This window comes from Marmota monax, unplaced genomic scaffold (genome assembly GCF_021218885.2).
Source record: "Marmota monax isolate L192 unplaced genomic scaffold, Marmota_monax_Labrador192_F-V1.1 WCK01_AAM20220418_F8-fsc00052, whole genome shotgun sequence".
NCBI classification, from domain to species: domain Eukaryota; kingdom Metazoa; phylum Chordata; class Mammalia; order Rodentia; family Sciuridae; genus Marmota; species Marmota monax.
In genome coordinates this window covers 5,579,049-5,604,544 of record NW_026693473.1, presented here as the reverse complement: position 1 = coordinate 5,604,544, position 25,496 = coordinate 5,579,049, and the positions used below count along the sequence as shown (strand labels likewise).

Genomic DNA, 25,496 nt, shown 5'->3' with positions numbered 1-25,496 from the left:
TCACCTCATAGTCCAGCAGAACCTAGAGTCAAAATCATACCTCTACTTTTCCTCCTATTACCTTTTTGATGGCTTGTCCCAGAGAGAGTTACAAAATCATCTCATTATCAAGCTGGAAACATGCCTTTGGGGTGCTTTCTAACACATGCAAAAACAGTAAAATGACAATTCCAATTGCTCAGGCTGCCTGCATTCAAGATTCATGATTCCCACACCATCCTGGCTATTGGTCAGTCTCATCTTGCCAGATTGAATTGCTGAAGGATGCTTGATCCTCACAGAGTTGCCCTGGGTTCCAGTTCTGATCCCTGGCAACAAGCACAATTGTTTGGTTCTCTTTTCCATGTCACCAAAGACAACAGATACACAGATTTGGAAGTCCAGAAAAAAAGCACCCTGTTACTTCAGCCCTTTTAAAAGTTAACTTATTTGCTTGTAATCTACGGCATGGGTGCCGTGGTCCCAGTCAATATCTCATCTTGAATGGACACTTTGGAGCATTCTTTAGTTTTATTTTTTAATTAATTTCTTAGGTTGAAATATAAAATTATTCATGTTTATTGTATACCATGTGATATTTCAACATAGAATATTCTGATAGGAATTTAACATGCTTCAAAATTGCTGGGTGAGCCAGGCATGGTGGTACAAACTGGTAATCCTAGTAACTTGGGAGGCTGAGGCTGGAGGATTATAAGTTCAAAGCCAACCTCAGCAATTTAGTGAGGCCCTAAACTTAGGGAGACCCTGTCTCAAAATACAAAATAAAAAGGGGTGGGGATATGGCTCAGTGGTTAAGTGCCCCTGGGTTCAATCCCCAGTCCCAAAACAAACCAAATTGCTAGGTTAGGTGTTGGGAGTGTAGATCAGTAGTAGAATGCCTGCTTAGTTCATGGGAGGTCCTAAGTTCAATTATTTATTATAATAAATAAATACACAAATAAAATTGCTAAATGAATAATCAGTTCTTTTTAAAAGTCTTCCTTCAGACTTTTATGTTCAGATGACACTAGATCACTTTTCTGTCACAGTCCTTTTACAAAGGCTGATGGTATCATCTTATAGACACTGGTTTGAATGAGATATTTGAGGAAGACCCTGCTTTTACTTAAGAAATCAGAGTGCCAGGACGCTCTAGGGTGGGCCTATATATGCAAAATGGACCCATCAGCATGTTTACACTGGGCCTTATAACCCAAGAATCTATCCTCCTCTCAACATAAAGACATAAGAGCTTTAGGAATTTCTCCCTTCTTCAGTTGATATGGTCAGCACATTTTGGCTACGCTGGAGATTCATGCTGAGCATAGACACCAATAACCGAAGACTCCCACTGCCATCCTCACAGGCATCCCAGAATGAGACCAGCCAATGTCTGTGCCCCAGAAGGAACTCCTGAGCACCACTGGGCACCATGGGGACATGGGCTGTGGACCTTTGCTTTAATTCAGCAAATACTTATTGAGTGCCCTCTCTGTGAGGGGTTCTATTCAAGGTACTGGGTCTGCATTAGTGAACAAAACCAATTTTAGTCTCTTTGAAGTTAGCCCCTAGGATAGACTCACCAAGAATATGAAACAAAAGTGTTAAACGTCAGATATGTATGCAAATTTTAAGTTGAGGGGTTCAAGAAAATAGTTGCCCAGATCCTCCAGCCTGAGTCTAGACATTTTAATGTCTTCAAGAGAATTTAGATAGACAACTGACTGGACTATTGGGAGATGGTGGAAACTGTGAGTAGGTGGGGCATGATTGGAGGAAGTAGGTAAGCAGGAGTATGCCCTTGGGACTAGCTCTTGTCCTTGAATCCACCTTTCTCTCCTCCCCTCCCCTTCCTCCCTTCCTCCTCCTCCTCCTCCTCCTCCTCCTCCCTCTCCATCCCTCTCCCCATCCCCCTCCCTCCCTCCCCTGGCTGCCAGGAGCTGAGAAGTTTTTCTCTGTCATGACCTTTCACCATGGTGTTCTGCCTTACCTCAGGCCCAGAGCAACTACAGACTGAAATCTCTGATAAACCTTTCCTCTTCCAAGTTGTTTGTATCAGGTATTTTGGTCAAAGTGATGAAAAGCTAACCAGAAAAATGGTTTTTAAATATTGGTGCTAATGAGAATTGTTAGAGAGCTTTAAAAATTTCTAACCATTAGTGTATGTTCAGGCTCCCAAAGATATTCCAGGGTGGAATGAAATTAGAAAACCATTAGTGCCTGAGTCTTCCCTCCCCGACAGACCCTGAGATTCAAATCGACTCTCAGCTGGGATCAGTGAGTTTAAGTTTTCCCAGGTGTTTTTAATTGGAGAACCACTGGTGTGGCATGGCCTATGGACATCTCCAGGAGTTGTTCTATAAAAGGTTTGTGCTTTTGAGTGTGCCTCAGAATCACTTGGAGAGTGAGTTAAAATACAGATTACTGAGCTTCATACCCAGAGTTTCTGATTTAGTAGGTCTGAGTGGGGCCTGAGAATCTGCATTTCCATAAGTTCCCAGGGAGGATGCTGGCATTGTTGGCTACAGGGACTACACTTTGAGAACCCCCCCATGGAGTGCATTTTCCCCTATTTGCCATCTAGACCTTCTTCTTTCTTGTAATAGCACCTTGATTTTCTTTGAAGAACCATCCTTCCTTCATTCCCAGACCATGTTTTTGGGTGTGGCTGACATCTTCCCCCTGCCCACCCCACACTCCAAGGATGAGCCCAAGACCTGGTCTTGCCTGTCAATCACAGGGATTGGATGAGATTTAGCACGTGACCAAGTTCATGCAAAGAGCAGAAACCTTAGCAAGAGCTACTGGGAAAGCAGCAATATCTTCCCACAAGATTTTGAAGTTGGTGAAATATTAGCCTAAAGCAGGTGGAGGCAATCTTGCTATACCCAAGCCATGCTGGAGAAGCTGCCTGGGATTGAAGCCAATGTACTTGATGAGAGAGAGAAATGAGAGAGATTTCTAGTGATATAACCTGAATAACTAGATGTACCTTTCCCCAAATGTTTATCTATCCCTGGACTTTCCATGGGTGGTGTGTGTGTGGGGGGGGAGTACATGCCTTTTTGTGTAACCCAATGGAATATCTCCCAATTTTGGGGTTTCAAATACTCAGCCACCAACTCCTAAAAGTCTAAAAGCCACTGAGCTGTGGCAATATCTTTAGATTGTTCTTAATTTCCAAAACAGGTGGCTGTTTGGAAACAGTCTTATTTTTGGCAGAGTTTGTCTCCAGTGGTGGCTGCAGCCTGTCCATTTACATGGATTGGGCTTTCTGCTTGCCTACAAGTCCATTTTTGGTCTCATTCCCATTTCCCACAACAATGAACACCAGGAATCCCTGGTCTCAGCCTGCAGATGTGCTGGATCAAGGATACCTCAATGTTGGGCCTGGCATTGGGCACTAGTGTGACTGCCTGTCCCCTACCCAGGTTAGCTACAAGCTTCAGTGACACTGGACCATGACCTCAGGCATCTGCCCCTTCCAGCAACAGACATATGCCCAACTTTTTTTCCTTCAGGCTTATTATCTTCAGATCTACAGGACAGAAGTTTTCTGGATCACGGCACTTCCACATTTTTTAGTGAGATTCCAGGCCAGAGACATAAGGAATAGCAACTTTGCCCAAACTCAGGCCTAGGATTCACGTGAGAACCTTCTTTCTGTGCCAAGTACACTATAGACCTTTTACAGAATATCCCCCGAGATGTCCACAGGCTCAGTAGAGTCTGTGAGGGTAGTTCCTGGTGAATATGGACCATAGACCCTGCCTGCCCCATCTGCACTCCAATTCCTCACTCAACTGCTTCTTCTACTCATATAGACTCTCTCCCCCACCACCCACTCCAGAGTTTGATTCAGATTCATATCTATAGTTTTTTAAAAAAACTGTTCAGGGAGTTTCAACGTGAAGTCAGATCTGAGAACTTCAGGGCTCAAGGTCTCCCACTCTTCAGCAAGAGTCTCAGCTAAGTGTAGAGTTTAGGAAGCCCCTGAACACACACTTTTGTTTATTCAACTCTCATGATTGGTCCCTCAACCCATGGCATCAAGTGATTCTCCCTCAGCCTCTCAAGTAGCTGGAACTATAGGTGCACGCCATGGTGCTTGCATTCTGCCCGTGTCATGCTGTTCAGCAGCTAAGGGCATGTTCCCTGTGTAGATTTCAGACCTCTGATATGTCGGATTGTTGATACCAGGATGGTATGTATTTTTTCAAATAACCCAGTCCTGGCTTCCGTTTGTGGGTGTGGCTTACAATCATGCAATTCTAGCCAAGTATTAATCATTTACTCAACAAGTAATTGGTGTTTGAACATCTACTACCTGCAAGTCACTGAACTTAACTGTACAGGGACATTTATATGGGAAATACAAATTGGATAACATGTTCCCCAGGTAAAGGCAAAGAACAACAGGGTGAATTCTAAGAAAAGCAGTTGGCTTGGTTTTCTTTGGCAGATAAAAGAAACTGAAGACAGACAAGTCCTTGACATAAGGTAAAGGTATCTTCTTTATGTGAAAAGAGGAACTGAGACAGTAATCACTGGTGACCAGAAGCCTGAGTTTAGACAGGAGAGGTGCAATGTGTGTGTTGATACTACATTTAGTTTGAACTCCAAATATATGTTTTCTTCAAAATTGTGGGACTTCTAGATGGGTAACTATTCCCAGGTGATATGTATTTTTTAATAGTAATGTCCATAGAAAAAGCCTGATTGTCACCATTATGCAATGTTATCTCTAATTATCTCTGCTTAGTAACCACTACACCATTGCTGGCCTCTTGGGTACCACCATCCATCTGGTGGGTAGCTCCTAGACTCACTGGTTAACCATCATTTAGGCCATCTGACATGATTTTAACCACAGGCCTATAAATGTGTTCCTCTGCACCTGCGCTCCTGACCCCTGCCTGCCTCTTTCTAGCTGTTTCACTTATCTTCAAGAGAGTTAAGCCCCAGCTCATCCCATCAAACAGCCCCTTTTGTTCAGGAAGGAAGGATTGCTGATTGTCTTCTAGTCTGGACCAGGCCCAAGGTAGGGGGATCATCCAGGCAATACTGGGGAAGATTGTGGGATTACACCAAGGACCCAGTGTCTTCCTAGCATGGCCAATGTTCATGTTCTTCTGGGAGATAGGGAGATAGAGCTGCTAGTAGTAAGGACATGTTCTAGAGATCCATGCTGAGCCTCACTGCTGGCCTGAGCTCAGGAGGAGAGAGCTATTTATCAAACTGAAAGATGGCTGCAGCTAGAGTTGCTAAAAACAACCCCCTCCAGGTTCTATCCACTTCCAAAAACACTTACTTGTAAGTAGGTCAAAGTGTTCCCAAAGGAGAGCAGTAAGAAGTGTCAGTCTATCACTTGGACTGAGTTTCAATTTAGGTGGGCTTGCAGTTGCCCAGTGTCCACCATAGGGGATGGCATTTTAATTCCAACTGTCAGTGCCACCTCCCCTCCCACAGGAGAAGGAGCAATTACAGCATCATGTGGCTTCGTTGGGTCCATTGAAGAGGTTATGGTGCATTAAATGGAGCGAATTTTGCCGTTCAGTTTATTGAAAATTTCCAGTGGAAGATACTGTTCTCCTATTTCTGAATTTTCAACCTTCCAAACAAATAAGAGATGCTTAGCTCATCTGTCTTCAAAGACTTCACAGGAAATGGGATTTTAAAGATGTCCTCAGTCAGAACTTCTAGCATCAAGACATTACTCCCTGTCCCCATCCTCAGACCCTCCTGCTAAGGCTTAGGCCAGTTTCCTCAACAGGTCTTAGGGAATGAACACACTGAGCCTGGTTCCTCACACAAGAACTCTGCAGGGGTCAGGCAGGCTGGTCAGGAGGATGCTAGGATGAGGCAGGCAGAAGAAGAGCCCCCAAGAGATGTCTACATCCTAATATTCAGAACCTGTCAATACAACACCTTCTACATGAAAGGACTTTGCAGGTGTGACTTAGTGAAGGACCTTAAGATGGGAGGATATTCAGGATTATCTGTGTGGGCACAGTGCAATCATGGGCACCCTTAAAAGCAGAGAACTTCCCTGATGAGGTCTGAGGGAGATGCGACTACTAGGGACAGGCAACACTGTTGGCTTTGAAGAAGGGGGAAGGAACCACAAGCCAAGGAATGCTGGGAGCCTCTAGAAGCTAGAAAGGGCAGGAAATGGTTTCTGCCCTAGAGCCTGTGGCGGAGGACATCACCTTGAGTTTAGCTTGTTAAAACTTGTTCTGGGATTGTAACTCACTGAACTGCAGGATAATGCTTTTGTTTGAAGTGATTAGGTTCACAGAAGTCTGTTACAGCAGCCTCAGGAATCTAACACATAGGGGTAGAGTTAGAACAGGTTCTAGGACAGGCCTTTGAAGCACTCAGAAGCCACAGGAAGGACTTTTGTCTGTGTGAGGTAGAGACCAGACACACTGGAAGGATGTGAGGTAAGGAGGATCTTTGGCCTGGGCCTTCTCCCTGTGCTGGGGGCCAGCAATGTAATGGCCTCTTTGCCCATCTGTGTACAAAGGCAGGCACCAACTTCCTGTGGCCTTGGGGCCATGTGGCAAGGAAGGTAAGTGGATACAATATCAGAATCAGAGTTTCTTGCTGTGGCTGGGGACCAAGATGGGAACATGAGGCAATGCAGGCCCCAAGAAAGGGGCAGGCTGCCCAGTGAGTGCTTAGGGGGCAGAAGGCTGGTCCTATACATGTCAGTAGTTGTAAATGGAAATACTTCCCACTCATGTTTGCATGTCTGGGTTAAGGTTGCAGTTTTAAGCCTACAAAGTGCAGGTGACACAGGAAGGCAGTGAGCAGGGTCCTGACTGCTCTGTCCTGCTCAGAAGCCTCAGAATCTCATTGCTGAGAGCTCCTCAAGCCAGGGTGTACAAGGGCTGCTCCTCAAGGTCTGAGGCCCTCCCATCCCTGAACTTCCCTGAGCAGAGAAGGTGGCCACCCAGACCACAGCCACATCTTCTTTCTCTCCCAAAGCCAGGTCAGTTCACATCATTCTTGGGTTCCTGTGTTCCTTTAGGAGGAAGATAGTTTCAGCTTAGTTAGCTCTAAGCAAGGGGAAATAGGAACACTCTGCTGTCTGGGGTGTCCTCACCTGTACTGACCACCTCTAGCTTTCCCTGGGAAAGCACCATCATAAGGGGTTTTCTGCTGTGGGACTAAATCCCACTGTGTCACTGCTGCTTTGAGCTCCACCCATTGGCAGGTGAGGCTTCAAGGAACAAGGATCCTTTTTTTTTTTTTTTTTTTTGTACCAGGGATCAAACCCAGGGGCATTTAACCTCTGAGCCACATCCCCAGCCCTTTTTATATTTTATTTAGAGACAGGGTCTCACTAAGTTGCTCAGGGCTTCGCTAAATTGCTGCAGCTGGCTTGAAACTCATGATCCTCCTACCTCAGCTTCCAGAGACTCTGGGATTACAGGCATGGGCCACCATGCCCAGCTCACAAGGATCCTATTCAAAACATCATCCTATTCAAAACACCATCATCATGGAGATTTCCCAAATTTACAGTGGGTACCAGCAGGCAGGTACATACAGCTGCTGAAATTGACATGTAGCATAAACTAAGTCACAGCAGGCCAACTACAAAGAGGAAAATACAGTATCTCTGCAGGAGGAGTCAGAGAAATCAGCTCTTTCTCTTGACAGGCTGAGACCTCCTGGTGCTCATTTCTGCTTGGAGGCAGCCTGGTTGAGGTGTGTGAAGAGAAGAATGTGGCCTGGGCTCATATGTTCCTCCCTGGGGCCTTGATTCCAAACTTTTTAATGTCCTAAGTAATATTAGATGGATGGTAGCCACAGGCAGGATGTCTCACCCAGAACACACAGCAAGGTAGGCCTGGGGCACAATTTCTAAATGTCATTGCTGCCTTATTAGAAAAAAAAAAGAAAAAGAAAGAAAAAAGAAAAAGAAAGAAAGAAAGAAAAAGAAAAAGAAAGAAAGAAAGAAAAAGAGAAAAGAAAAAAAAGTGAATTGGAAGGCACTTGAGTCTCCCTCTTCCTGAAACCGTATCCTGGGAGGCTTCCCATCCCCTTGGTCGATAATTATAAAGCCATTTTTGGCCCATCCCAACAGACAAGCAAGTGGAGGCAAGTCAGTTAAAATGGACATAAGAAAGGCAGTTTTCACAAAGTTTCCTTTGTTCTACTTTTCTTTGAATTGAAGAGTGACACCATCACATGCACCCTGACACTCAGTCTCAGCAAAGCCCTCCATCACATAGGTCGACCGTCACCAAGAGGGCATGGCCTGGATGTTACCTTCGATCACCAGAATTAACCAGCAAAGAAGGTCAGAGTGCCAGAGGTGCAAGCAGGGGGAAACTTGGATTTTTAACTCAAATCTATCAGATATGATCTCAGAGCTCTGGATAGAAAGCAAAAGGGCGGGGCTGGGGTTGTGGCTCAGTGGTAGAGCATTCGTCTAGCACATCTGAGGCCCTGGGTTCGATCCTCAGCACCACACAAAAATAAATAAATAAAATAAACATATTAAAAGAAAGCAAAAGGGCTAGAAGAGGGAAACAGACACCAGTTCTCAGGAAACCATGGAGCCAGATGGACCTGCTATGGGTCGACTGGGGAAAAAGTCCAGGGCAGACAGACCAGGAATAGAAGAAACTGAGGGAAGAGGAGGTGCAGACTGGAGACAACATTGGGGACTCTGAAAACCTTATGCATGAAACCAGAAACAGAACCTTGACCCTTGTTCAGCCCTGGAGAGGATTCAGGCTGGAGATACCCTAGACTCAGATACAGGTAAACTGGGACCAAGGGCAGGCAAGGAAAGGAGCATTAACTGACTGCCTCCAGCATGGCATGTGGGCTGGGAGGTCAGCACTATTAAGCCATTTTATAGATTTCTAAGCATGTTGCCCAAGGTCATGAGCTAGGTAGTCGGTGGTGGAATCAGGACCCAGACTCAGGTACTCTACCCCAAGACTCTTAGTTACTCTAAGAGTCTTCTCTCCGTGGCCTGCTATGTACCATGGTAAAGCCTCATGACACTTTTATTCATTTTTTTAATTCTAAAGATACCAGGCTGTACACATGCCAGTAAGACCAACCTTACAGTTTAAAAAGTACCTTTACTTAACATTGCCACCTTTGCACCTCCAAGTTACTCTGTGAGATGGTCGTTTTACCAGCTTCCTTTCACATAGGTGTGGAAACTAAGACCAAGAAGATGAAGTGACTTTTCATTCAAAACAAGTGGTTTCTCACTTCTCATCCTGTCTTCTTCTTGGCCTGTCTGACTACTTGAGGACCAGATCCTCCTTTGTTCCTACCAAAATTTATGAGTACCCTTCCAAGGAAAAGGCAGGCTGATTGGAACCTATTAGACTGAAACATTTGAGATTGCTGATAGTCAACCATTTTTTATTATAAAAATGGAAATTTCATGTGGTCCAACCTAATACATTGGACCTCACAATTAAGATATTTATGCTATACTTTAAATGCATTAAATACAGGATACTTAGGCTAATTTACATTAACAAAGGTTATTTTACCTGATGTGATAGAGGAAAGAACAAACCACACAGTTTTAGAATTGGGATGGGGTCCAAGAGGTAATTCAAGAAGACATGGATGAAAGAATAAAAATGCTATTTTAGAACAAATAACAATAGGAATGACTGTCAAGAATAACGAGAAAAAGCTAATCAGTACGTAGAGTGTCTCTGAGTAGAAGATATTCACCTCTAAGCCTTGTGCCCAGAGAGGACACCAGGTTAGGAGTCTGAGTGAGAGACTGGGGGTGTCCCATCCCCATAAGGGTGAGGATAGACTGTGGAAATTTCTAAATCAAGGAAGTTTAAAAGAACTATGAATGCACACAGCCAAATAATCATTTTAAATAAGTTGGGAGTGTTGAATTTAATTAACGTTCTTTGTTCTGTTCTAAAAACTAATTAAAAGATTTATGGAGAAATTGCTAGGCGCTTGTACCTCAGGAAAAGAAGTATCTAACATTTTAAGAGCAAAATATACTACTTTGTTACAAATAAAGATTAGAAGGGGGGCTGGGGCTGTAGCTCAGTGGTAGAACGCTCCCCTAGCATGTGCAAAGCCCTGGGTTCAATCCTCAGCACCACATAAAAATAAATAAATAAAGGTATTGTGTCCAACTGCAAATAAAAAATATTTTTTTTTAAAAAAAAAGATTATAAGGGGAGGGGGGGATGAGACAGTGAATTGGGGGTCTGGGAGGGGAGAATATAGGAGGGATGAGCAGGACATGTCCGGAGTTCAGTGCTAAACTATGAGGAATTTTCTAGCATCAAAAATGCACTAAAATTCAATGGGCTTCTTCTAGTAGTAATTTGTTCCAGGTCCCTGGGAGTGCTCAAGTCATGCTGGCCGACTCTCTATCAGGGACACTACAGGAGGGATTAGCTGTACTAAGGGAAAGTGTGAACCCAAACATCTTTCAGGTACTTTTTAAAAAAATATAACTTCATTTTATTTATTTATTTTTATGTGGTGCTGAGGATTGTACCCAGTGCCCCACACTTGCTAGGCAAGCACTCTACCACTGAGCCAAAACTCCAGCCCTCAGTTATTCTTTGATTCTAGGAGTCTAAGAGCCCAAAGGATCCAATTATCTGAATTGAAATTAAATGTAATCAAGAACCACTTATATTCCATTATAAAAAGAGAAAATTTCAATTCTAACCTTCTGTCACTCTGAAAAATGACTAGGAGCTCCTTTTAGACTGTCTGCCAACAGGTCTTCATGTATCTTTAAACACATTTCTTCAAAATGCCTCGCCACTATTTTTTATCACAAACATACAAGAATTCAGCAATGTTATTATGAGATAGAAGTGTGTAGGCTAGAGTAGAAACCTGTTCTTACCCTCATTCATCATACTCCCATGTATAATTTTGCTTCTGTGAGGAAGTGAGTTCAAAGTGGCTACATCTGCTCAATTACAGACACAAGCCTGCACAAATAAAGAGGGATTTTTGGACCAGCCAGCTATAGTTTGTAGCAAGTTCATTCATACCTGAAAGGAATTATTTGGGGAATCTTCAATTTTTAGCTTCTTATGGTGTCAGGCATCATGGAGTCAACTAAAAACCTGAGATTTGTTGTTTCTTACGCAGAATCACACTAAAAAGTATGTGACAGAACAGATTTTGGAGGGCTCTCCTGAGAGGCAGAGGAGGCTTTATTCCCTGGATTTGATACAGAGGGACAAGAAAGGCAAGGGGCCTGAACTTTCAGGCGTTTGGGCTCCTGGCAGAATAATGTGCAGGAAGCTCCCATCCTGCAGAAACTGCTGGACAGGCTGGACCAGCTCCAGGGCTTGGCTGGTTCTTATCAGAGCTGGACCAAGCTCAGCTGCTATCCAGAGTGCTGTGCAGAGTCGTTTTGCTTCAGCTACAGACAACAGGATCTTATTATGGGGCTGAGCACACACAGGACAGGATCTGTCTCTGATTGCTGCTCTTACTCCGAGAGAGAAGCACATGGGTCCAGAGGTGAGAGGGAGAGGGAGACAGTGGTGTGTGGTATTTGTAATGGGGTTAATGTTCTTCAAATTCTCATCCAGCCAGACTGGTTAATGCAGGGGAACCTTGTGAGATGGAGGATAAACTAAATGACTTGTCTGGAAGCCTTCAGACTTGGGAGGACATAGAACATGTCAAAAAGTGAGAATGGGAATACATAGCCTGCGTTCAAATCTAGGCCCACCACATGTAAGCTATGTGATTTGAGCAAGTCACCTAATCTCTCTAAGACTATGTCCTTGTTTGTACAATAAGGACAACTAATTTATTAGTATTAAAGCATCAGCTCAGAATCCGGTCCGTAATAAGACTCAATAAATGCTAGATCTCTTGGTAAATTGACTACAAACTTAATCTAAGTTGAATAATCACAGACTGGCTCTTCACCCCCAAGCTTTCTCCACTGTTCTAAACTGCCTTCCACAGCCTGAGTGAACTTTCCTCTGGCTAGAGAGGCAATTACAGCAGAAATCATCAGGAAAGCCCAAGCCTAAGTATGCCCCCATGACGCCATGCCACTGTCCCTCTGTTAAGGAGCATCTGCTTCTAGGGCTCACCGTGAAAGCTCTGACCTGGGTTTCACTAAGCAAAGAGGCATTTCTTTCCAATTCCCAGATGCCCAGCCCAAGCCAGGAATAAAGTGCACAGGAAAAAAAAAGACCCACAGATGTCCTATTCAACCAGACTGGTGTTTGGAGTCTGGGGTAGAGGGATTTGGAACCAACTTTTTCTTTTCCTTTTTACTATTTTTACCATTTTTAAGTGTGTGGTTCTGTGGCGTTAAGTACATTTACTTTGTTGTGCAATCATTAACACCATCCCTCTCCAGATCATTTTTCATCTTGCAAAACTGAAACTCTGTACCCATGAAACAATAACTCTCTATTCTCTCCTCCCAGCCCTTGGCAACCACCATTCCACTTCCTGCCTCTGTAAAGTTGACTATTCAAGGTATCTTACATAAGTGGAACAATACTTTGTATTTTGTGTCTTTTTGTGACTGGTTTATTTCACTTAGCACAACATCCTCAAGGTTTGTCTGTGATATAGTCTGTGTCAAATATTCCTTCCTTTCTAAGGCTCAATAATATTCTGTCGTAAATATACACCACACTTTGCTTCTCTATTCATTTGTCCATGGACACTTCAGTTGCTTCTGCCTTACAGCTATTGTGAATAATGAATAATGCTGCTATGAAAATGGGTGTATAGATATCAGTTTGTGTGCCTACTTTCAAATCTTTTGGATGTATACCCAGAAGTGGGTTTGTTGGACCATATCATAATTCTATTTTTGATTTTTTGAGGACCTCACACTATTTTCCATGGCAGTTGTACCATTTTATAGCCCCACTATCAATGCACAACTAATTCAATTTCTCCACATCCTTTCCAACACTTGTTATTCCCCCCGCATGTATGTGTGTGTGTGTGTGTGTTGTGTGAAGTAAATAATAGCCATCCTAATGGGTGTGAAGTGATATCTCAGGGAGGTTTTGATTTGCATTTCCCTGGTGACCAGTGATGCTGAGTGTCTTTTCATGTGCTTATCAGCCATTTATCCATCTTCTTTGGAGAAAAGTCTATTCAAGTCCTTGGCTCATTTTAGAATCCAGGTTTGTATTTTTGTTGTTGAGTTGCAGGAGTTCTTTATATAATCTAAATATTAGGCCTTAACCCCCTCCTGCACATCTTTAAGTAGCTCTTAAGTCTGACAGGTAGGGGTGCTGAACCCATAAAGCAGTGGTTCTCAACCCTCACAGAATATCAGAATTAATAAGAACCTTAAAAAACACTGATACCCAGACTCTGAGTTGTGGGATGGGATGGGGTGGGATGTAAGTGTTTTAAAAATCTCCTACAGGTGGATCTAAGAGGCATCTGGAATTGAAAACCTCTGCAAAGTCTTTTGTTGCTTGGGAGGTGCTGCCCACCACCACTAGCTGCTGAGAAAGTGAGAGGGGATCATGAAAAGGGGTGGCTAGATCCCAGAGGGCCCAACTCCACAGAGAAGCCCTGAGATGTCAGGCTGGCAGGAAAGCAATAGGAAGGGCAGGTCCCATCCCAACTTTGCCACCTAGCACTGCTCTTTCTCACCAACCCCATCATGAGTCATGCTGTAGATGTACCAGGAGGAAACAATCCACCACTTCCCCAGAGAAGGTGCAGGAGAGAATGAACCCTGCAGCCCTACTGTAGCTACCAGGAAGCCCAGCGAGTGGAGTGGGCATTGAGTGTGGGCGAGGAGGTCAAGTCCTGGTCTGCTGCTGCTCTGGCACCAATACTTCCTTTGGCATATTGCCTTCCTGTGCCCCGAAGTCTCCTTGGAAGAGACTGAGCTAGTGCAGTGGTCAAAACCCATAGTGTACCTTAGATTCACCTACAGAGCATTAAAAAAACCACAAAAAACCAAAAACCCTGCCTCCCCCACCCCCGTCCTCACCCTGGTGATTCTGAGTCTAGTTGTTCTAGGTGTGGCCTTAGGGTGACAGTTGGAAAGCTCCTCTGTGAATCTATTATGCAGTCAGGGCTGAGGACTGCCATCCAGTGCTTCTCCAAGTTCCCTCCCTGGTGCTAACATTTTTGTGGTCCTGGTGCACCACTTCTGGCCTGAGCACTCACATAGCACTCAGCATATCCCAGATGTCCCCTGCTTTGCACAGCCCGTGTGACAGACATGGAGTGTTGACTTGGCACTCATTGTGAGGCTGAGGGGACCAATTCCTCCTAGGGATTGAGAAAGAAATTGATTCTGACCTCCACAACCCCAGAAGAACCCTGATCCTACAACCTCCAGAAGAACCCTGCATTCTGCATCACTTCAAAGGTAGAGGGTCCAATGGAGATAGTCATCACAGGGAAGAAAAGGCCAGTTTGTCCGTAGGCAGCCAGCTGGAATACAAGCAGGAACAGCTGATGGAGTCTCAGCTACTTTCAAACAAGGTCTTATTAAGGGCACAAAGGATGCTCCATGCAGAATAGAGATTTTGGCCCTGAGGAAGGCACTCCTCATTCTGAGCCTACGTGGGTAAATTGATAGTGAGAGCTCACAGGTTGCCCCTGAAGGCCCAGTCTAATCAGTCTGTGCTTGGGGAGAGAAGAACCAACTTGCAAAGAATAAGAGCCAACAGCATGGAGACAGGCACTGGTAGTACCTTTAGGAAGACCTGCTGACTGGTTGAGCTAGCTGGAAAATTCTATGACAGCCTGCTTTTCTTCTTTCTCTCTTGCCTCTCATTTCCATCCCATATTCTCAGCTCCCATATTTAGTTAATCATCCTCTTAACCTATCCAGTAGTAGAGAGGACTTCATCTCTGCAGATTTCTTACCCTAAATGCCTCCACTACCCATCTCTGGGTCACAGCTACTGTCCCTACATGTAGTGGGGCCAGCCGGGAGGGGATGCACATCATACCTAGCCCCAGGATAGGGAGGGTGGGCTAGGTCAGGAAGTTCCAAAGTACTCTCAATGAAAACAACTCACACCTGGGGATCTATGGGAACTTAGCCTTTCCCAGCCTCTTTGTCCTTGGTTTTGAGTCTGTAGATGGGGTCTCTCAACTTGCGGGAGTTTGTAGTTATTCTGGTAAATAATCTATGACAAATGATATAACAACTTATGTCAGCTAATGTGCATTAAGTGCCAGGCAGTGTCATGTTATTTAATGAATACTTCATTTCTCCCCCACAACAATCTGCCCTCTGTGAGTCCCACTTTCTCCTGGCTGGACTCCAGATGGAACTGAATTCCTGAGTTTCCTGATTTTCCTCTTCCCAGGTATGAGATGTTCTCTAATAGCCTACTTCAAAGGACTGAGGATAAGCATCTGCAATTACAAACTCCTGACAACTTCCTGACATCCCTTCCTTTGGCTCCAGAGGACAGGGAGAAAGCAGATGGTGGCTGAACTAGGGGAGGGTCTCAGGAGTGTGTTGGGAATTAGGGAGGAGGTTTTATTTTAGTTTGCATTTTTCTTCTGGTGGAAAACACCAAGGAGGCTGGAAGGGATAACGGGGCAGCCTGCCACTGCCATCTAGCGGAGAGAGGGAGGAAGTCAGGCTTTGGAGAGACCGGAATGTTTCCAGACATTTAATCAGCTTATACTAACTATCAGAGAGCTTTCAGGGGGTCTCCAGGGTCTCAAGATATTTAGTCTTTTCCCATAAACAGCACAGGTCTTCATAGAAGATATCCCAGATGCTGATGACGGTGACAGTTTCAAAAATTGACTCAAAACTAAGGCCAAACTGCATAGTTCTCTGCACCTCAGTTTCCATAATGTAAAATGCACAAGCTGGAGGCCCTGATGACTCTGACCTTGGAAGCTGGTGTCCTTGGACTTGACTGTGCATCAGAGTCATGTGTGAGTTGGGCTGGTTAAACCCTCAGCAGGTATAGAGCTAGGCCTGGGCATTTGCTTTGCTAACCAGTTCCCAGGGCAGGGCCAGCCTTGGAGAACCACAGTTCTAAGTAGTTTAATCTCCTTGGTATGAGAAAAAGTGAATAAACGAGCACATGGAGGGAACAAACACAGAGCACACATAAAATAGGAGCTATGGCCCGAATAATGGATTCATCAAAGGTAGCCAATGAGTGTTGGGCTTCAAAGCCTACCAGAGCCAGGGGAGGGTCAAGACCCACTCTGCTGTGGTTGGTTTCTGGGTTTGCTTGATTCTCTGTGTCAGGGCAAGTACTTGGGGGGTCAGAGAGCGAGCAGTTGCCATGGTAGGAGAGTGGATCAGCAGAGAAGGGAGGAGTCTGGGTCATGCTTGACCACAGGGAGAAGAGGGCATTCCCAAATGCCCTGTGATACAGTGGGAAAGCTGGGAGAGATCGTGGAGGCCACCTGCTTCAACCTTGCTCTTGAAGATAAGATGAATTCAGAAGGTTACACAACTTTCCCAAAGTCACAGAGCCACCAGTAGCTCTTTCTCTTCAAACTCCCAACCCACTCCCTCCACTACCAGCTCCCAGAGAAGTCCCACACAAAGTAAGTTCACAAGACAGGTCAGTTCCCTGGTGCTCTTCATGGTCCATGCTACCCTCCCCCTCAGTTCTCCCTACCTTTCACCAATGGGAAGAAGCAGTCCATCTCCACGCTGCTTCGGGAATGGGAGATGCATAGGGCGCTGCTGGGGACCAGGCCCTCCTGAGGGGGGCTCCGTTCTGTGGTGCGGACCAGACACCAGCCGGGCCGCTCACTGGGCCGCTCCAACAGCTCCACCGTCTGTCCCACCTGGATGGTCAGCTCGCTGCTGTGGCCTGCGCTGAAGTCCTGGAGGACCACGGTCAGCTCACACCCGCCAGAGAGCTTCAGCGATGGTGGTGATAGGTGAGAAGTGAGGGTGTGGGGGACGGAGGAGGAAATGTGGGAGAAGGTGGGCGACAGCGGAGGAAGGAGGAATGGGAGGAATGAGAAGGGGAAAGATGGGATTCAGGGTGGAGAAAAGGCAGAAGATAGAAAAAAAAAGAATTGGGAATAGGAGAGAAAACAGGGGGGAGAAAAGGCAATTAGCAGTGTGTCATCAGTCATTCATAAGTTCCAGCTGTAGCCAGTCTGGAGCCTGCCAGGAACCAGGGCTTCATTCTAAGTCTTTCTTGCTTCCTTAGCGTTCTTTCCATGACTCCTTTGCCAAACTTCCAGCCAATTGTGCTTCCAGCCCTTTCCTGTATGTCGCTTTCCTCCTTCTAAGGGGTCCACCCCATGCCCCTCTCCTGCCCCCACTGCCACCTCTCAGATTGCAACTGTGCTGCATGGGTTTCTAACTCACTTGCTATTCTAATGGGAATAACAGAAGAGTCGAGTTCCCTTCCTTCTAACCCCTGTGACATCCCCCATTCCCATCCCTCACTGGAGGCATTAGCCTAAAATAGGGGCTTCTGGTGCCCAAAAGAGAACGGGCCATCAACTTGGTCACTGTGGGGCAGGGAAGAGGAGGGGCGGATCTCATTTAGGAACCTATGCCTTCCCTGGTACTGGGCTCAGCCTTCCCTAGGCCTGCATGTGCACCGATCCTGGGACAGCGCCAAGAACAGGTGCAGCAACCCTGAAGGCAGGAACAAACCCTACTAGCTAGGCACTGAGACTGCTCACTTTTCCCTTGGTGGTGTGACTACCCCTTCCCTCTGGCCTCCATCTCCTGAGAACCCATTTGGTTATCAATGTAGCTCATAGAACCAAGCACAGGGTGCCTGCTTAGAGTTCTAAGTACTTAGAGTCTTAAGTACTAAGAGCTGCTGCACTTAGAGTAGAGTGACAGGAAGGGAAGGAATGAGGAGGCTGAGACCCAGTTTTCTGGCCTCTTATTCTCTAAGGTTTATCCCCAAACAGTGGTGCAAAGGGAAAGTCCACACCAGATCATCTCCAAGGACTTTAGCCTGTGCACCTCTGATTAAAGCCTTCAGGGTGAAACCATCTGCACCAGCAGCCATGCTAATGAGTCCTGACGTGTTGGGTTAGCAGTTCACATGTACTCTGGGAGAGGAAGATCTGCCAAGTGGTAGGCCCAGGGAACATCACAGTGAGCAGGGCATCAGCGGCCCCACAATGAGCAAAAACTCAGCATTCAGGGATTGTGAGAAATTTCCACTAAAGGGACTTGACTGTCACAGTGGGCCTGAAAAGGTTAAAATGAGGCTGGGCATACCTGACCAGCATACACATGAGACGGCTGGCAGTATGCAGCCCCACCAGCCACAGAGCAGGACGTCTGTGCTGAACACATCTCATGGATGGGCATGGTACTGCCACCAGGATAGTTCAGGAAGGGAATCTGTATGACAGAAGGTGGAAGCCGGAAGACACAGAAGAAGAGGAAAACATGCTGTTGGCTCCTTCACTCCATTTAACTTCCCTGGTCCTATTACATAAATGCACAGCCCCCACTCTCCAGCACCATGGTTCTCCTAGTCCCGTCTTCCCCAAGACATCTTTCAGTGCAGATTATTATGGGATGGTAATAGCTCATATATGTAGACAGCTTTACAGTTAGTAAAGTCCCTACCCCAACCAGGTAATGTGATCATTGCCATCCCACATGGCAGTAGATATCAATTCAGAAATATCCAGATCAGGGGAGTTATATACAAATTGCCTTGGGAATTATAAAATGCAGATTTCCTAGCTGCTCCTCCCTTATGTCAGCCCCAACTTCAGATTATGATGCAACAGGCCAGAGTTAGGGCCCAGGGAGGTCTATTTTTAATAAGAACATTTGCTGTGATTCTGGAAAGGGGTTCTCCAGGACATTGGGAAACATTGGCTAGATGGTTTTCCCACAGTTGCCCTGCCAGACTTGACCATGAATCCCATGCTCCTTAAACCACACAACATTAAGCAAGGTCCGTCCTTATTTTTGGGTGTGTTTGATGGAGGGGGTGGGAGGCAGTGGCCTAAGCTCCTGGTCCTTGGTGTGGCCTACAGCATGTCTCTTCAACTCTCTGGATTGCAACCTCTCTAAGAAACACGTCGTATTATTTTGATGGTATACACCACATGTGAACATACATTTCACTGAAACATAAGTTTCACCCTGATAGTCTATTTCATTGTTTTTCTCAGTCGATGATGACACCCCACTAAATAGATTCCATCTCCTACTAATGTACTTATAGAATACTGGCCTAGATGACCAGGAAAGTTCCTTCGAACCTGAAGGGTTTCTTTTTTATTTTTATTTTTATTTTTTTTTTGGTACCAGAGATTGAACCTAGGGGTGCTTAACCACTGAACTACATCCCCAGCCGTTTTTATTTTTCATTTTGAGATAGGGTCTTGCTAATTTGCTTAGGGCCTTGTTAAGTTGCTGAGGCTGGCTTTGAACTCTTGATTCTCCTGCTTCAGCCTCGCCAGCTGCTGGGATTACAGACATGAGCCATGTGCCGGGCTACCTGAAGGGTTTCTATTGCTGAGCTTCAACACCCTCTTAGAGCTTTTCCTCTGTGTCAATACCAGGTAGTTCCCGTTCTTTCCTGAGGCTGGGCATACCTGACCAGCATATACATGCCTTTCAGGGCAACCTGGTTGCAGCCAGGAATGGGTATAGCCCTTTCAGCATATTGCTGAGCAGAGCAGAGGGTACCTGAGGCTCTGGTTTCAAACTTCCCAGTGCATTATCTAGATAGGATATGAATCCTAGAGTTCATAGGCCTATGAACCCTAGAGTAAGTTGCAACCAGCCCCATGGGCAGGCTGAGAGGAGAGGGATGGAACTTGTAGGGGAGGGAATAGGAGAGGCTTTGTGTCTACAATTCAAGATCCAGTACCTGCAGAGAAGCACCACTAGATGGTGGTGTTTACCTCTTATAAATCGCCCAGACCACTAAGATGCAGGAAGGAGTGGATAGAGGATCAGTGGGCAATTTCTTTGGAGCACACACCTGATAGTTAACCATGTGCAATCTGTAAAGCCATCCAAGAAAATGATTATGGTTAAAGTACAGGATAAATGTCCTGGTGCAGCTCACTTCAACTTTTGGCTTGGTCAAAAAGATTTACTAAGGCAGGTCTCCACCCCATGGTGCAAAGGGAATTCCAGAGGGGCAGCCAAGGGTCAGGGTATGAGAAATGGTGAGATGGTGTCAGGCTGGGCTGGCCCTGAAACAGACCCTCCTCTTCTTCTGCCCAGAGTAACAAGAAGGCTTTAGGGTGCCCAGGGGATCCTGGGCTCACACTTGAGAAGCCCTGCTCAGGAATCCAGGACTGGAATCCTATGGAAAGTTTCAAGAGGCTGACCAGCAGGGTAGAGGTCAAGAGTAGGGAGGTCAAATGCTCTTGGCACACTTATGAGACTTTCACTAGCAGTCCTTAAATGTGATTTATCTGTGTTTTGTGTTTTAGGTCTTCTCCTTCACTGTGGACTCACACCTAATGAAAGTTAGTTACACGGAGCAAACCCCTCATTAACCAATAAGACCCAATTCCTCACACACACTCAGCCATCATTTCTTAGAATTGCTCATTTTCATTTTTTTCTTTCTGATGGCCCTGGTCTTCCATGTCTTTCAGCAAGTCACCCTTTCCACAACCCTATGGACATTATTTTCTTTGCTTCTTTCATCCATTTCAAAAGGACTAGTGAATGCCTGTCCACTCCCCTGGGTCTCTGCCTTGCCACCTTAGTCCCCAGTCCATGGCGACGGCACATTCTGAAAGCTCCCCTTCGTGTCCAGCAGCTGTCTCTGGTCCCAGAAGTTTGAATCAATTTTATGTTGATGTTGTAGAAAACAGTGCCAATGGCACCTCTGGTCCTAATTCTTCTCTTCCCCACAGCCTCTTAACCATTACTTTAAGGCTTTTCCTTGGTAAGTGCTTAGATTTTTATTCTCTAGTTCTTGGCATATTTGTTTTCTAATTCTCTCTTTTAGGCCCTGCAGAAGGTTCCTCACATTTGGTTCATGTTCCAACATTTCCTATTCAGAGAGATGGCCCCTTTGTGTTTCCTGACTTTTCTTCTTGGCAGAGCGTTCCTTCCGAAGTTACCCACAGGGCCTGATGCAATGCACAGCTCACCTCTGGCGGGTTTTCCCCTCTTGACGTATTAACCACTGGCGCATAGACAGGAGCTGTGAAGCCCTTGCTTCTCTCGACTTCCCTGCTGGGTTTGTCTTTTGATCACTTGATCCCTCTGGGGTAGAACCCTTCCCAGACCAGCCCACAAGGCCCCCTGATCCCAACCTGCTCTACCTCTCCCCACATCCTGACTTACACACCAACAGTTATTTTAAATTGTCAATTCCTTGGACATCCACATAGTCTAGAGTACACACAGCCTCCTCCCTCACAGGTCTCCCCTCCCACTTCCCTGATGTGTCTTTCCTTTCCTCCCCCACCCATTCTTTCCTTATCAAGTTCATCATTTCAAAGAGCCTCTGACCCCCTCTTTGCATGCTTTAGCTACATGCCCTTCCTCTGGCTGTCTGTGGTTGTCTGCCCATAAATATTGCATGGGGTTCGACCTCCCTCTGTGACTTGTAGATTTCACCGTGTGTAAAATCTATCTTCCCCGGTAGATTTTACACACAGGCAACTTGCATACTGTCCCCACTCCTCATTGAGCTGTTATACTCATCTTAAAAAAAATGACAAGCCAGCACTCAACCTCTCATCTTCCTTCACATATTCTCAAGAGAAAAGAAGTGCTCCTGAGAAGACTCTTTCTATCCACCTAGAAGTAAAATTTCTGCTTTTCTTCTCTTAAATTAGTGAGTTTCTAATTTAAGATCACCAGTGGGTTGCCTTTTTTCTTTTCTTTTTCCTTTTATTTTTGCTCCTTCATGAAGGGAGCTATGACTCCCTGGTCCCCAGGAAGCCCTATCACACCCTGCCCTCAGGTGGTATATATTTTTACCATCTGTTATGGATGCTACATTTTCTTCTCCTCCTTCTCCTTCTCCTTCTCCTAGGTGTTAGAGATTGAGCCTAGGACCTCACACATACTAAGCAAGCACTCCACCACTGAGCTACATCCCCAGCTTTTTTATTTTATTTTTGAGACAGGGTCTTACTAAATTGCTGAAGATCTCACTAAGTGTCTAAGGCCAAACTCAAACTTGTGATCTTCCTGAGTAGCTGGAATCACAGCTTGCCTGGAATGCATGAGGACCTGGGTTTTATCCCCAGCACTGGAAAGAAGTGGGGAAAAAGAAAGCTGAGCAGAGAAAAATGTCTGTGTCACTCCCAGGAAGGGGATCCAAACAGGGACTCAGAGAGTGTAGGGAATGAGAGAAGATTTCAGAAGTGCTGTATGAGGTCAGAGAAGAACCAGAAACACACACTTGACTTCATGCTGACATTCCGTGCTATCAGCTCAAATCCCAGCATTTCCCTGGGGATAGGAATAAGTTTGGTCTTAGAATCTGGAGGAGGGTAGTGTTGAATGGATGGAGAGCTAAGCATCCAGCCTAGTTAGGGACATGGACTCTGGTTCCCTTCACCATCCGTGTGCCCAGGGCAAGTAGCTTTACCTCTTTATCTCAGTTTCCTCATCTGTAGAATGAGGACAATATCAGTACTGACTTCAGAGGTTGTTATGAATATTAAATGAAATGATAATTATAAATCACTCTGGACAGTGCCGTTAACAGCATTAGTTCTCTAAACGCTCATTTAATTAAGTTCTGGAAGTATTAATTATTATTTAAATTTTGAAAGAAAGGAGTAGAGATGAAATAAAAAAGGTTTTGATGTTGTCTGGGAGCAGACTAGGACAACTGTATATACACATACACGCTATTATATAAATGAGTCACATCTTTCTTTTTTGATAATCTTTTTAACCCAGGCCAACTAGAGGACTTGCCTTAAGGCTGTCTATGGGAGGTGACTTGGACATTTTTAAAGCACCCGCCCCCCCCAAGCCAGGACATGTTTTTATTTTTTCCTGCTAAAATTGACAAGGAAATGGTGGGGACCCAAGATGCTTTTATGAAAAATGAGGATCTGCTCGTGACTCCTCATTCACATTACTTGCCAGGGAGCTTCCAAGTGAAGAAACCCCTCTTTCCCAGGAGCCTGGTAACTGCCCACAATATCTGCCACCCGAGCCTGCTGACAACCACGCACATCCGTTCCTGACACTGCTCTGCCAAGAGCTTGGATCTGATACGACAGAGCGGAGGCTCAAGCTGCCCATCAGATAAATCAGGCCTCCGCCTCCTCTGCTGGCTGGCGGCCTGCCTGCTCACTACCTCCACCTGACTCCTCCACAGATCACAGCCGACGCGAGGCAGAGTTCACACGAATTAACATCTATATATTTATGGCACACTGGAGGCCAGAGGGGCCCTAGCATAATGTGAAGTTGGAGCATGTCTACCTGGCATGGCTTCAAGGGCACTGAGAGTCCTGTCAGCTCCTGTGGAAAGACTGTCCTCCTCCCCTCCACTCCCTGCACCTGCTGCTGCTGTCTGGCTTCTACCCTCAGAGGATGGTTTCATTGAATTAGGTAATGTCCCTTCCACAAAATGCCTCAAAGCAGAATATTACATGATTCCCTTCCAAGTACACAAAAATGAGACACAGCACCGGAGTGACATGTGGCTGTCCTCACAGGTCTGTAAATGTGAAGAGGTTTATAACAGCAATTTTTTAAGGAGGGAAACTTTGCAACAATAACATGAAAGCCCCTTAAAACTAAAATATAAAAACCCAACAAGAAGGGAAGGGTTAGTCATTATGACACATCCACTAATTGAATGATGAATTAGGTAGCCACTAGATGTTCATGCAGCTTTGTAATAGCTTCAAAACTGCCTATCACATAGAAAGTTAAAAAGGACAGGATGTATTGTTGCGTATATAACTCTGTGAAGAACATCAGCACTTAACAACCCTATTCAAAATAAACAGGAAGGAAATCCATCAAAATGTTAACCCTGTTTTTGTTGGGTGGTGGATTCTGGGTAATTTCCCTCTTCCCTTCCTCCCCCCTTCCTTCCTCTCTTTCTCTCTCTCTTTTTTTTTTCCAGTACCAGGGATTGAACCCAGGGGTGCTTAACCACAGACCATATCCCCAGCCCCTTTTATTTTTAGACAAGGTCTTACTAAGTTGCTGAGACTGGCTTTGAACTTGGGATCCTCCTGCCTCAGCCTCCCAAGTGGCTGGGATTACAGGAGTGCGCCACTGTGCCCAGCCCCCCTTTGCTTTCTTATTTCTAGTACTGCCCAATGTTTCTAAAACTAAGTGTTATTTTATAATTAAAGTAACAATAACATCAACAATAACAACCTCAAAAACAAATTGACAAATATAGTAGGAAAAAAATGCAACTATTCCAAGAGGACATAATACTTCAGTTTGCATGTTGGAAGACTGAGTCTAAAGGAGTAGTGGATGGATAGTTCCTAATTTTTCCCTAAGAAAGTATGGAAGATTTGGGAAAGTCTATATTGTTGATGACACCTCAATGTGGTGAATGCAAAAATCTCTCCCTTACTAAACCCATGTCTCTGAAATATTGGGAAAGTCAGATGTCTGGGCTCTCCAGGAATTAGGTCCCTTGGCAAGAGTTCAGTGTTGTGTTTTATCTTCAGTTGATTAAAACTTTGAAGCAAATTTAGGAATATTGTGGAGCTTTGGGACCTCTTCAGTTTGCATGCTGGAAGACTGAATCTAAAGCTTACTTGCTGGCACTTACTAATGTGTTTTATCCTTCTTCACTGGAGCTGGGGTGGCTGCTGCTTACTGCACCTGAGGAGCTATTTGGTTTAGTTGCTTCCCATGGTGCTTTAAGGAGCACTGTGGTCTCATAAGGCCTCATGAATTGCATGGGAATTGGGAGGCCTTGATCAAGTGCAAGGTTCCCCACATGTGACACTGGGCCAATCCCTTCCTTTTCCATACATGTATTTCCTCATTCCTAAGATGAAGCAACAGGACTTCAGGGACAGTTTTAGTACTCCAGAGTGGAGTGGTTTCTTCATTCACCAACACACAGCCCTATTTAATTTTCTTGAGCACTTATCATTAACATGCTGTCTGGTTTATTTGTCATTTGTTGCTCATATCCCACATCTGACTGTAAGATCCAAGACAGCAGGAACAGTCCCTATCTTGCTCTGGTATCTCCTGAGCCTAGAGCAAAGCCTGACATGCAGCAGATGATCAATAAATTCCTGCTGAGTTCACGCATGAACCTGTTCCATGAATTATTACCTCACATGTAATGGAGCAGTCTGGCTACAATGGTGGAGCGGTGTCTCTAGCTGGCTGCCCACCCATTCCTACCAGTTAGTTTGTTCTTTTCAAAACAAAAAAAAATCTCGCCTTTTTAGTATTGGGCTGTACCTTCACTAACCCCGAAACCTGACAGAAATGACAAAAGGGGTGTTACCTCCAATGGGAGGTAACAGTGGATAAGAGAAGTAAAACAAACAAACAAAAACTTTTTGTTTTAAATGACGGAAAGTAGATGCAAGAACCATATCTAAGCTGGTAGAATGGAGAAGACGAGATGCAGGTTCCTGCCAGA

General features: G+C 45.2%; 1 protein-coding gene across 15 annotated transcripts in view; it reads right to left on the bottom strand.

Moving 5' to 3' along the window:
* Kalrn (kalirin RhoGEF kinase) overlaps positions 1-25,496 on the bottom strand; it is a 636,773-nt gene that overhangs the window by 123,924 nt on the left and 487,353 nt on the right. For all 15 annotated transcript variants that reach the window (XM_058583507.1, XM_058583505.1, XM_058583504.1 and 12 more), the window contains exon 34: positions 16,590-16,836. In XM_058583507.1, the coding sequence (XP_058439490.1) occupies positions 16,590-16,836 (247 nt within the window). The remainder of the gene's footprint in view (positions 1-16,589; positions 16,837-25,496) is intronic.